General features: G+C 37.0%; 2 protein-coding genes across 6 annotated transcripts in view; both read left to right on the top strand.

The window, feature by feature from the left end:
* LOC105384465 (short neuropeptide F) overlaps positions 1–8,764 on the top strand; it is a 77,624-nt gene extending 68,860 nt beyond the window's left edge. For both annotated transcript variants that reach the window (XM_048623295.1, XM_038106752.2), the window contains exons 5-7: positions 3,680–3,790; positions 7,438–7,524; positions 8,049–8,764. In XM_048623295.1, the coding sequence (XP_048479252.1) occupies positions 3,680–3,790; positions 7,438–7,524; positions 8,049–8,108 (258 nt within the window). In that variant the 3' untranslated portion in view covers positions 8,109–8,764. The remainder of the gene's footprint in view (positions 1–3,679; positions 3,791–7,437; positions 7,525–8,048) is intronic.
* A 3,466-nt stretch (positions 8,765–12,230) lies between these two features.
* LOC105384464 (extensin-1) overlaps positions 12,231–13,199 on the top strand; it is a 36,091-nt gene continuing 35,122 nt past the window's right edge. For all 4 annotated transcript variants that reach the window (XM_038108046.2, XM_038108068.2, XM_038108036.2 and 1 more), the window contains exons 1-2: positions 12,231–12,376; positions 12,602–12,679. The gene's annotated coding sequence lies outside the window, so the exon portion shown is untranslated. The remainder of the gene's footprint in view (positions 12,377–12,601; positions 12,680–13,199) is intronic.

The following is a 13,199-nucleotide window of genomic DNA, read 5'->3' as shown; positions in this document are numbered from 1 at the left end:
TTATTTCAGTGAAAAAATATGGCGGCCGTTAGGAAATTACTAAAAAGCATTAAACATATTTTGAGGATGCCTCTAAAGCTTTAAAATATTCTTGTAGGACTTAAATCATGCCTTTAGCTCATAGCCAGTGCTTAATGCTTTTGTTTTTCACCAAGTAGTCCTAATTTGTTTGCCTAGACAACTCTTATCAACCTAAAGGTTTAAGATAGGTTTTAAAAAATACTTATAAGTAATTTAAATATTCCATAACTTTATGGTTGTATCAAGGTTAAAAATTTAACCTTAAGCTCTCACTTTAGCATTAATGCTAGCTTTTCTAGAAGTAAATCAGGAGTCTACGACAACTATAAGATCCTAGAACTATATACTCCTGAAATACATGTTAAAATAACGTTAATATAAACTCTTATCAGCAGCTACAAGGTTGTATTAATAAACAATTAGTTTTAGGACTTAGTAATCATTCTCAAGTACTCAATATGACCAGATAGCAAAGCATTAACCTTTTCACAACCCTTATAAAACCTAAAGGCATTTCTTACAACCTAAGCTCGAATGAAATGTTACTTATTTTTATCGATTAGTTATTTATGAAAGGCATTGTGAGAAGAAAAGAAAATAATATTTTCACTTCTACCTATTTCTATCACTCATAATAACAGATAACATCAATTATTATCAATTATTGCGGTTTACACTTCAGTTACATTCGTAACCACACATTACGCAAACACAACCTACATACATTACAAAGTATAAGTCCAACTATAAAAAACCCCGAATCCATTCAACACTAAAAGTCGCACAACTTTTGAACGGCTAAGCCGATTTTGATAAAATATGGTTAACATTCAGGATATACCTAAGATGATTAAAAAAAAAACGAAAATCAGTTGAGCCGATTCGGAGCTACGCTACCACAGACACGATACACTTATAACACCCCTCTTTTTCATCGGGGGTTAATAAAGCTGACCCCACATCATCCGTATCGTAGTAATCGCATTGCAAAACGTTCGGCACAATCCGATTTCGTGTCCGTATTGCGCTCAAAATCAGCTGACCGTCGCAAATTGCACGGGGCTGGGGGGTTACTCTATACTGACGAAAAACGAACCAACGAGAGCTGTTGGTCAATCGGCACGTTTAATACAATGAGATAGAGCCCTGGCTCGCGCAGCAGCCCTCCGAAATTGTTAGTGTTTCGTCATATAGAGTAACCCCGCTGAGCTTACCTCGATAACTAAACGACTCTATACAATGTTGAGAACTTACCAACTCACATATTATGTAGTTATTTCGGGTGGATGCATTAAGAACTTCATAGACCAGCTGAGGGCTTAGTGGATTATGTAGCAAACGTGAAGTTTTTGGCTAGCTATAATAGTCATGTGCAATATTAATAACATTGTGTTATTTTATAGCACTCTCTTCCAGCACTCACATACGCGTATGCTTGACAAAAGGCGTAGGCGTAGTTCCGACTACTTTACATGTCATTTTGTGGAAGTCCGGTGATCGGTTTTATATGTACTTAATATGTGCTAAACAACACAAAAAGAGAAACACAAATCGATGGGCCCATTCTGCATTGAATTCTAGGTGTCTGGGTGTTGAAGCAGAGCTTCTAACACAAGACCACAAAGGCTGTTTTTTTGTGTTACTAAGCAGCTTCAATATTAAGCAGAAATGAAGTGACGCCTAAGCGAACTTTCGACGTACACGTAACACGTGGAGTTAACACCACCGAAAATTAGCAATTAACAATCTTTAAGCAGCTTCGCTCACGTGTCAAACATCTGTCAGATCCATACATGCTACCTCAGATGTTACAAGCCAGCGACTCTGCTTAAGGATTGCTAATTGCTAACGTGTCAGTGGTGGTAGATCCACTATACTCTTTTCTGAACATCCTGTATGTACGTACCGTGTGTCGCCAGCTGGACGAGATGGAGGAGCTTTTGTGGTCCCAAACCTCACCAAATATCACCAAGGGGGAGGGGAAAAAATTAGAAAAACGACCTCACGTGATTAATGGACGGCCCCAAAGACGTACTGCCCAACTAACATCGTAGCGTTAAAAAAACTCTCATATAATGGTTCCATTCGAAAATTAAAGTGTTAAGACATAGCTGTATAAGAGTGTAGGAGAGTACTCTAACTCACTTATAACCACGAAAGAGGCCCACGATTTTGAGAGTAAAGGCTTTAGAAAGTCTGTAAAACGGTGTCATTGAAGTGTTTAAGTTATAGAAAGCCTGTAGTACGGTGTCATTGAAGTGCTTAAGTTACTATAGAAGAGGGTTTAATCCCTCTCAGCTAGAACTTTTACCGGTATAGTTGTAGTTTTAGAATGGTTATTTGACTCCCTAACTCTTATTTGTTTGGTAAAAAAGGGTTAAGTGAGTATGTTACCGTTTTTCGAATACACTTTTACCATACAAGTTGTATGTCTTTGAAAATAATAGTGTCAACAGCAATCATACGCGACAGTATTAGAGTGACAGTATTGATCATTACTAAATAACAGTAAATATAATATATTTACTTGACTTAACATTTTTTGTGAATTGAAAATAATATGCCCTTGTAATTTTACTGTAATGTAGGTATACCATATTTCAAACCTCAATTTTAATGCGCTCCGAATTTATTAAGGATTTCAAATGAAACATAAGTAAATATAAAATAGACGACTCAATTTTGTATTTTTTTGTATCCTTGCTGTATGTCCATTAGTTTCATAAATCGATTGGCATGACTGGAATGACAAAATTCACATAAATAAGTAAGTATTTTAAAGCAAAATATTGTTTATCCCAGCAATTTATAGGTTAGGTCGCCAATGCAAATGGCGAACTTACATTTAAGACATATAGACTCACCTAAGTCATCTATTACACTTTTTGAAATAGAACACCCTTAGCCAAGGGTATTATGCAGTCTTAGTCGATCCGCACAGTCTTGCTTAACACCGTTACTTTTACAGTCTACTTGCCTAACGCAATAAGCGTAAGTTATGTTAACCTTAAAGATTAAAACTGCATTGTTGAGTTTTCCAACACTGTAAGAATCTTGTCTTACTGCACTCTTGACAAAATCTCTTTTATAACCAATTCCTGCAGCCTAAATTCAATATGACACCTAAAGATTTATATGGGTATTAAAGGAAACCACTTAACAACCATAAGTGTTAACAGGTGTCAGTGAGCACTCTTATATAGCTTTAGGTTCTAGAAACAGTTTAAACCTATAACATCTTAATTATAATTGCTTTGACTAATACCATTTTAACACTTAAACCTGCTGTTAACACTAATTTCATTTGTTAAATCATCTTTATCGCTTTATGTTAGAACTGAGATAATTATAACACAGTTATACAGGTTAAAGTTATAAAAATAGCTGTAACTGAGGGTAAAATGTTTGTTGGGGGTAATCGTTTCTAAACACCCTGTATACCGTGCTGTACCCTATTCTGAACATCCTGTATGTGGTCAGCTGGACGAGATGGAGGAGCTGCTGTCTCTGCGGGACACGCGCCAGCCCGTGCGCCTGCGCTTGCTTTATAACACATGCTGTATCATATTCTGAACACCCTGAATAAGACGTGCTGTATCATATTCTGAACACTCTGTATACCATGTGTATCATTTTCTGAACACCCTGTATGTCGTAGCTGGACGAGATGGAGGAGCTGCTGTCGCTGCGGGACACGCGCCAGCCCGTGCGCCTGCGCTTCGGCCGCCGCTCCGCCGAGACCGCCGTGCCCCACGTCTTCCCGCAGGAGGTGAGTATTACACTCATTTATCAACACAGTAGCGAAGCGACCTTAGTCGAGCTAGCTTCAGTAATCTTAACTGATCACTGGCACGGTCAGCCATTGGATGGGTGACCGATTTCAAATGGTTATTTTCTGGACGCTTCCGTGCTTCGGACGGCACGTTAAGCCGTGGGTCCCGGTTGTTGCTTCGGCGGCTTGAAAACATCTCTGACAGTCGGGTTGCCCACTTACCCGACAACTCTCTCAGCACAAGCTTGCTTGTGTTAGGGTCCACCAACCCGCACTAGGCCAGCGTGGTGGACTAGGCCTAAAACCCTTCCTTCATTGGAGGGAGACCCGTACCCCAGCAGGAAGTAAGTGATGGGTCGTAATAATATTCTTTACTCGCTGTTCCCGCGGGCTTCGCGAGTTTTCCCGTGGGAATTCCGATAAAAAGTAGCCTATGTCCTTTCCCAGGGTCTAGACCGTATGTATACCAAATTTCATTCAAATCCGTTCAGTAGTTTTGGCGTGAAAGAGTAACAGACAGACAGTCAGACACAGTTACTTTCGCATTTATAATATTAGTTAGGATTTATACACATACGCAAGAACAGAAGTTATAAAACTTAAATACAGGTACAAAAACGGCGGTCTTATCACTAAAAGCACGAAGATACATAACATGAGACTTTTGCGCTAGAAAGAGGCACAATGAAAAATTTGACTAGCACAAGTAGCACAGTATTCGTTACTCGTTACCCTCACTTTTCAAAATTCCCTTTATTCATAACATATTACTTATAGTGTGTTGGTTTGTTACATTATACAAATCATAGTGGGAGTTCCTCTTGTTCCTACTGGTCATATACTTGCTTAGTTCTACATGTGTTATATAGAGTCTGATGTCTCTATCTAAGATAAATTAATGGAAAAGAGTTTTTACTCGAAAGCCTGTTCTGATTATCTTCACTTCAGCTACATTGCTTGTGTAGCAGTGCTAACTCAAGTAGGAACGAACGACCCATACTTCAGTTGACCTATTTCTTATATTCCACTATGGTTCCGCTCGGTCGCTTTCCCTTTCAGTTGTGTATCTGAAAAACCCCGTTTAGTATTCAGGCGAAGTAACTGTCGTTCGGTTGACGAAAACGTTATCATCAAAATTTGCCCACTAGTCTTTTGCGCTTGTCACACGTTGCAAATTTAGCCGCACCCTATTATTTCACCTAAAAGCAATTTGTAAAATCATCAATACTTATCCAACAAATTGAATAAGAAGACGGTACTTACATATTTTGTGTATGTATAAGTATGTTCAAAAGACGCAAGTGAGACTTTTGTAACAGTACAACTACTTAACGTGTCCTTTTGTGTAAATTCGGACCAATATCGCTTTGAAATCTCGGAGTAGCCCCTTGCCCGTATCTGTAACTGTACAGACAGCTGAAAGGATATGTATGCCAGCTTATTCCCAAGACTCACTGGAAGATAGATGAAACTGTTTGTATTTTATCGATGCATACTTACAGTATTTTTCATGTCACGTATCGTATGAGTCATAAAATGAGTACCTATTAAAATTACCATAAAAACTTAAACATGCTAAACGCTGTCAGTTGCCTATAAAATTATGATTTAAAGACCCATTAACAGGGTTTTATTTTTTCATTAACACAAAAAAAATGCGTTTGATGGCATAAATATTTCTTTTGCTGACTGTACACCCTACACGGTAGATAGAAACGCGCCAGCTCATCTGGAAGATCAATTAAAAAGAAACGCGGGTCTCGAGAGGCAATCATTTTCCAATCTCTGTAAAGTTAAACAGATTCAAATGAACTTACGTCAACATTTGAGAGAGATCCTACTGACCTATGATGCTGGAGTGCAGTGACCCTGACTGCTATGCTGAAGGTCCACCTCAACTTAGACAATCCTGTTAGGTAAATTATGTCTATAGTGTAGCGTAGTAATAAAAAGCTGTGGGGCAGTTTAAACGTATACCTGCATTCTGCTCTTGGAAATTAATTTGTGATATCTCCAGCTCGCCTGCGAAACGTGGTGATTATGGCAATATCCCTCCATTCTTGGAGATATTCCCTTCTGAAGTGGACTATTACGGGCTGTGCTTTTCAGTTTTTTTACTGACCTACCTTCGCATTGACCCGCATAATCAAACAGGTGACGTAGTTCGGTACAGCTAGGTGCCTAATTGACTACAATAAAAACGTTATTGACACTTCGCGTCCCGCGTCAAAGTGTATTTGGAGAAGCTTTTGTTTAACGACATCATTACTTTGGTAAAACATTTCATGATTCGTAGGTGTAGGTTTATATTTGGAGTGTTTTTGATCTTCCAAATGAAAATATTTGAGAGAGAATACTTATTTGGTTTCAGTGAACTAGAGGGCTTGTTATCACGGTACATCTTTATATTTACCTAATTAATCATAAAATAAGTTTTGCAAGCGTCCTTTAATACCAAGGATTAAATATTTAATTTTAACATAATAATTACCTAACTGCGGTTCAATAATAGTCATCACAATTAAGTAAAACAACAGCCTTCTGTTATTCATCATCATCATCTCAGCCATAGGACGTCCACTGCTGAACATCGGCCTCTCCCAATATTTTCCACCTTGCCGATTGGAGGCGGCTTGCATCCAGCGCTTCCCTGCGGACTTGACTAGATCTTCCGTCTATCTCGAGTTAATTCTGCAACCGCTTGACAAAAATAATAAGTGCCAATTTCTCCATTGTCGGTTATCTAACCGACAGGGATTGATTTATAAATTAAACGTCATCTCCATATAAAATTCATGACAGATGTGTCAAGAGTTAATCACTACTCCCTGGTTATGTTCTAACCGAGGATGGAGAAATTGTCACTAAGCCTTACAAACAGATTGGGGTCACAGTCACATATTTCTACCCCATAAATAGTGGCTAGCAACACACAAGTCACACCTACATAGGTGTTGAATCGTAAACGCGGGACCCTTAAACTTGTAATCAGTGCCGAGTTCACTAACAAGCAATCACCACTTTTACGATAATCCGGGCACTTTACTACTTGTGTTTGACCGCGGGGTATTTGTAGGACGGAAGTGACGGACGGACGGTGAGATGATACATGTAATATGTGTGTAGAGTGGAATTACATTAAATTTATTAGATTAAAGAAATCTAGTCCCTGTAGTCTAGGTTTTTGCTTAGTCCAAATGGTATTTTTATGTTGTAAGTATCTCCAAGTTAGTTCGTATGGATGGATGAATATTTTTTACTCTCTCAGGGGCAAACAACTAACTATTTTTAAGAAATTTCAGTTGGATACTGTTAGTTGTACACCCTGGAATTCCCACGGGAAAAGTTTTAAGGCGAAGCGAAGCTCGAAGGCTATAACTCTTCTATTCTTCTAGTTACTCTTCACTACTGGAGGTTGTGACGGTCAGCTGCAGAGCTCTACTCCCTCTCTATTCTTCGCCACGCGCAAGTGGCCACTCCCGTCTATTCTCTTGTGTTGCGGATCCACGACTTCTACCTTCTGCCCTATAGGCTACAACTAGTCCAAGTCAATTTACCTATACAAGTAGTATATTATTATTAGTCTTTACAGAATTATGATAATAATATATTAATATCATTAACACAAGGTGTTGTTGTTGCAGGAGCAAGACCGCTCGGTGCGCGCGCCCTCCATGCGCCTGCGCTTCGGCCGCCGCTCCGACAACAACATGTTCCTACTGCCCTACGAGGTAAGCAACTTTCTAATGTGGACATGACTATGATTCTAATATGGATGACATCCTGGATTAACACAATGAGCTTTTTATCCCGGATTTTTCATGGATAACTTTTAAGACGAAATTAAGCATAAGTATACTAGTATGCATACTAGTACAACAAATTACGATTAAGGTATAAAATCAGTAAAATAGGACGAACCTAGGGACCTAAGGACCTACGAAGATTCTATTGCTACAGTTTTCAACATTCAGGAAACTAAGTATGAAAAACTCTGGCGGAAATTATCATTAAAACATTTACTTAACAGATAATAAATAGTCAGATGCACTATTTTCGACTGTTTTTAATAATTTTTATGTTTAGGGTGAATGGCACCAAACTTTAAAAGAAGTTAAATCTATTACTCTCTTGCTTTAACAGTATACTGACTATACTGAATGAGCAGGACACCAGTAGATTTAATTTTATTAAATGTTTGGGTCAAGTCACCCTTGGTCTAAGCACAAACCTAATAAATTCCATTTTTTTCCAGTCGGCTCTCCCCAAGGACGTGAAAGCAAGCGGAGGCGAAGACGACCGGACACAGGACTAAACAAACCGAAACACAAGCACTAATTAAGTACTAGTCAGCCCATACATTATGTCAACAAACACACAAACACTTGCTAACGGATCTTACAACTACATTAATTTACATTAACTTTTAAAAAGTAACTTTTTAATGTTATTCAAACTTCGTAACTTAAGCTCTGTACATAATCAGATAGCGTATTAATGTATTGAATTGTTAAACTTGAATATTATTGTATCAATCAGTATTGCTTGTTTGTGCAAGTACCTTGTTCTTGACTTAGCAAATTAACTGTGATTCTATGTTTCGACAACATTCAAATATATACCCCTTGATGTATTTTAATATCAAACTTTAGTCAATACTATGATAGTTAAGGCATTTACTGAAATGTTTTGAGTTTTCATTGTTTTCCTAATTATTTTTCTTGTTTTAATGTACTTACCTAGCGAAAAGTTGTTACATTTTTTGAGCTGGGCAAATGTAATACTGTTCGCTTATTGTATTAGATAAATTATTTTATATATTACATTATTATTTAGTACTTAGATACTTTATCTAATCTTTTATAAATATTTAAATTATATCTACTGATAAGAGTAGTTAATTGAAGTTTAATTTTGTATAGAAACTATAGTGCAATTTGGTGAATTGAAATATAAGACATTGCCAATGATGTACAGTTTGAGTTTTTTATTTTAAGTACCATAGAAAAAACCTTATTCATACATAATAAAATTCAAATAATCTTACTGCCGTGAAAGTTCAGAGTACCTCTATTCGACAATGCAATATAGGTAAAACCAAATATCTATGGGAGTGAACAATAAAACGCAATGACAAATCTTCAATGAAAGTGGACTTCAAAGTTTGTTTGTTAATTTTTAATATCTGGTGGTTTTCAATGTTTATCTCATCATAAAGTTGGGTTACGGTTACGTTCTAACATTACAAAATTTGCATAAATTTACTAGTACAAAAAAAAACAAAGATAAAGTGCAATTTTATCAGTGAACGACCCGATCACTTCATAGGCACAATATGATTCTCACACAAAACTATCAGGTAATCGTAAGTAGGCAAATATTGTGCTATTGACAAGATAATGGCAGAGTTTTCCGGCGCCTTATTTAAGACAAGCCAGCGATCACAACGCGGTAGTGTATACATAGTGTATACGTTGAGAATCTGAAAATAAAGTAATTATATGAATAACAAAACTCGTCTGAACTACATATACCTACCTAAATAAATTCCTAAAAGAACTAACTAAAAGCTGTCCCAAATGACGTTTAGTGCTAATTTCTCCATAGTCGGTTAGAGCATAACCAGGGAGTAGTGGTTAACTTTTGACACAACTGTCATGAATTTTATATGGAGATGACGTATAATTAATGAATCAATCCCTGTCCGTTAAATAACCGACTGTGGAGAAATTGGCACTTAGCCACCTCTGATTAGATTAGAATTAGAACACAACCGTCTACAATGTCAAGACAGAAATGGCCAGGCGGGGATGTTTCTGAGCTGGTGCAAGGTGCAAGACTTTTGCTCCCCAGCGGAGATTGGGAACAAGTAAAGTAAGTCTACAATGTCGAGCGTAGAAGTAAAGGTAAAAATAATTCACTATCGTTTTGGTAACGAAGTGTAGCCCAGAATAAGACAACATAAGGATTGCTACTGCTTATGTAACCTTCTTACTGTGCCTTCTTGTAAGGTTCTACTCTGAAAGTGACAAGAGTGAGTGTTTACGTGTGTAATAAATATAAGTTTACGTAATAAGGTTAGGTAAGGTAAAGTATATAGAGGGGTTAGTTTGAATTTCAGACCCTTTGCTATATTTGCGCGCTTCAGATTATACGTCAGGTGAATCTTTAAAAAAATCTTAGACAAGTTCATGGTGGATATCAGTAACAGTATTAATAAAAATATCATGGTTATTATAAATATTTAAAAATGATCCGCTATTCCACCCGTTATGTAAGACAATTCATTATTAGTAGATAATATTAAGTACTAATTAAATTGTGGCGTAGGACCACATATCTAATAAATAACTCTGAAGCTGGCAAGTGGCAGCCCTGACTTGCATTCTACAAGTAGGCCCTCGCCACCTGTTCTGTTATTCCTGGCCAGCTGCAAGAATTTACACTTCACTCCACACGATTTATATACTATATGTCTTGTATACTCTACTATATTCATATTATCTCAATGATCTAGACTTAGATTAGATGAAGAACGCAAAGGTCAGTGATCTGCACTTTAATATACACCCAGGACCAATGAATAAGTTCCTCACCAAATTACTCCGTGTTATTCGATGATATTGATAAGTTACTGGCGATGGCACTTCATAAAAAAACTAATAACCGACACAGCTCTGCAGTCTGAACTGGAGTGGGACGGAAACTTATTCCGAAAAAATGCCCGGTGAACGAGTTCCCGAGTGGAGACTACGATCAGGCGAGCTTAGCTTAGTGTGGGACACCGTCCAGCCCGATGCCACTTTAACGTAAAGGTAAGGTGAATTTATATACCAAGAATACTGAATGCGATGCGTCCGTTGCATACGATGCCGAAAAGTGGACGCTTACCTTTAGTAAGTAGGTGGCCAGTAGAGGCTAGATAAATGTGCTTTGGAAAAGGCCTATGTCCAGCAGTCGGTTTACGGAATATGATCAAGATGGAGTCATGAAAAAAGTGTAAGTAAACAAGTGTATTTTTGACTTTGATTCGGAGATTATTGAACCAGCGCGGGCCTGTCGCCAGTAGCCGACATTTGTCAGCTAAAAATAAAAAAACCTTGTCCACAAGGTCCCCATAGAGTTTCAGGTTCGTTGGTAAGGTCATTACACTTAGTCATTAGCAATCTTTTATATATGGAAAATGATCTATCAGTTCTCAAATACCTAGTGGATTAATTTATCGTTTATTTATGTATAGTTAGGTGTAGAGGGTAAAACCCAAAAAGAAACAGATGTTTTTCGGAGTATTGCTGGAATGTGTGAAAATGAAACAAAATTAAAATTGAATTGTTATCATTAATACTTATGTAAGTAATGTATGTGACGATTTTTCATGAAGCTACGATGAACACCTACTTTTCACTTAGGTAAGTTCTTACGGATGCAATTTATAATAATTTAACCATAATTAATGATATTATGTATGTAGAGTATCTTAATGAAAAATGCCAAGATAAATTAATGAATTAACAATAAAAACTACAACAATTAAATTCTTCTTACCTATTAGGTACCTATTTGTATTTACGCCCAATGAGCAATACCTATAGGTAATTATAATTATAGTAACAGAAAGTGAGTAGTATAGGTAATTATAATATAGGTAATTATAATTATAGTAACAGAAAGTGAGAGCAATAAGTTAATTACTAGATTATACAATGTGTAGTTTTTCGAACCCGACAAACTTTAAGGGTGTATTCTACGAGTGATTTCATCGAGAAAACACACCCATATGTGGGGTCAAATCTCAATATTCTAGAAATGGCGGCCATTTTAAAGTTTTAGATACTTAGTTTTCATAAAAAATCATATCTCGAGATTTAAACAAACTTACGGGCATGAAATAAAATAATAATATCCGCAAAAAGTCATCTCTATTCAATAAAAATATGCACAACTGCCAAAAAGTAAAATAAAAGAAGTTACACGCACCTATCTAGTTTTTTTGACAAAAAAAAACAGGAAAAATATACATTTACTTGAATAAATAACTTTGAAACCTTAAAGTTGGTCGGGTTCCAAAAATAACACATTGTATAATCTAGTAATTAACTTATTGCTCTCACTTTCTGTTTGGACCTATCCGTCAAAGGATGAAAGTAACAGATTTTTACTCGTTTAAATTAAAAACATCCCTTTCTGCGACTGGGTGATGAATAATTCACAATAGTGAAACTGAAAACCACTGAGCAAATAATCACTACTGAAAACTAATTTACTTATTGCTCTGAAAAAATAATGTCTACCTGTCCTATGCCTAAAGAATTTGTAGTAAATTAATTTAAAAAAGGTCGAACACCTTACGAACAAAGAAAAACGAGCAAAAAGTATTTGCAACGTTTTTAATCCACACAATTTTTCTGTTCTATTTTTAAATGTTGGAAAAGTGAATAAAATTTTCGTGACTTTGATCGGGCAGTGGTCGGCTCATTCGTTGCCTGGAACTCGACAGAGAAACAGACGGTATACTGAGTGTATGTCAGAAGTGTTGATACAAGTGCAATTTTAGTGTAAAGGGTGAATAGCCTTTTGTGATAGGTATGTGCATACGTGTATCAATAATAATACATTTTTGAAATTTTAAAAAATTTACTTAATTCCCACAAAGTACAAACCAATCGTAACTTACACTAAACTTTTTAAAAAATAATGGCTGGAAAACGCACTAACCAAGTCTCTAACAACAAAAACAAAAAAAGATGAACTGGAAAAAAATGGTTCGAAATTCGAATTTCAAAACGAGCGTGTTCGAACGTTTTTCAGGTGAAGTAGACGCAGCGTGGGCGCAGGCAGCAGTACCGCCCCGGCCTCCGCGCCGCTCGCACGACACCGCCGCACAAGGTACACCGATAACACCAATTCATCACCGACTAATAAACAAACGCTTCACTCAACGCATTTTTTTCTTTCATTCTTTAGAACTTACCCCACTAATTACCCGCTGACCTCGACATTCATCACTAACGCGCAAGGTGTACAGTTACCGAAATAATTCGCCATGACTTCACACTACTGAAATAACCACAGTCGTTTTCGCAGACATCGCGCTCTCATATTTACGTACGATGCAAACTCTTGCATGTAATTCTCAGTGGCCAGTTTTAGCCGCCAACGTTCGAGGGTTTACAATGAAAATTTTAGTTCTAAATTTAAACATGTGGAGGGAGACGCGTGTATTTTTAATGGTCTGAAAGATTATTAACTTCGGCCTTGATGACGGTACTGCTAACCTTGTTTCTCTTAAACTGTTTTAACGGCCTCAAAATCCCGTCTGATCATATTATTATTTTTATTTACGTAGTAGGTTAACTACTTCCGGATTCCGAGGCAATCTGCTAAAATGTATTCACAAGTTCAAAAC

The sequence above is a fragment of the Plutella xylostella genome, chromosome 9, assembly GCF_932276165.1.
Source record: "Plutella xylostella chromosome 9, ilPluXylo3.1, whole genome shotgun sequence".
In the NCBI taxonomy this organism is placed as follows: domain Eukaryota; kingdom Metazoa; phylum Arthropoda; class Insecta; order Lepidoptera; family Plutellidae; genus Plutella; species Plutella xylostella.
The sequence above is the reverse complement of the archived record's forward strand: the minus strand, read 5'-3'. Positions and strand labels throughout refer to the sequence as shown.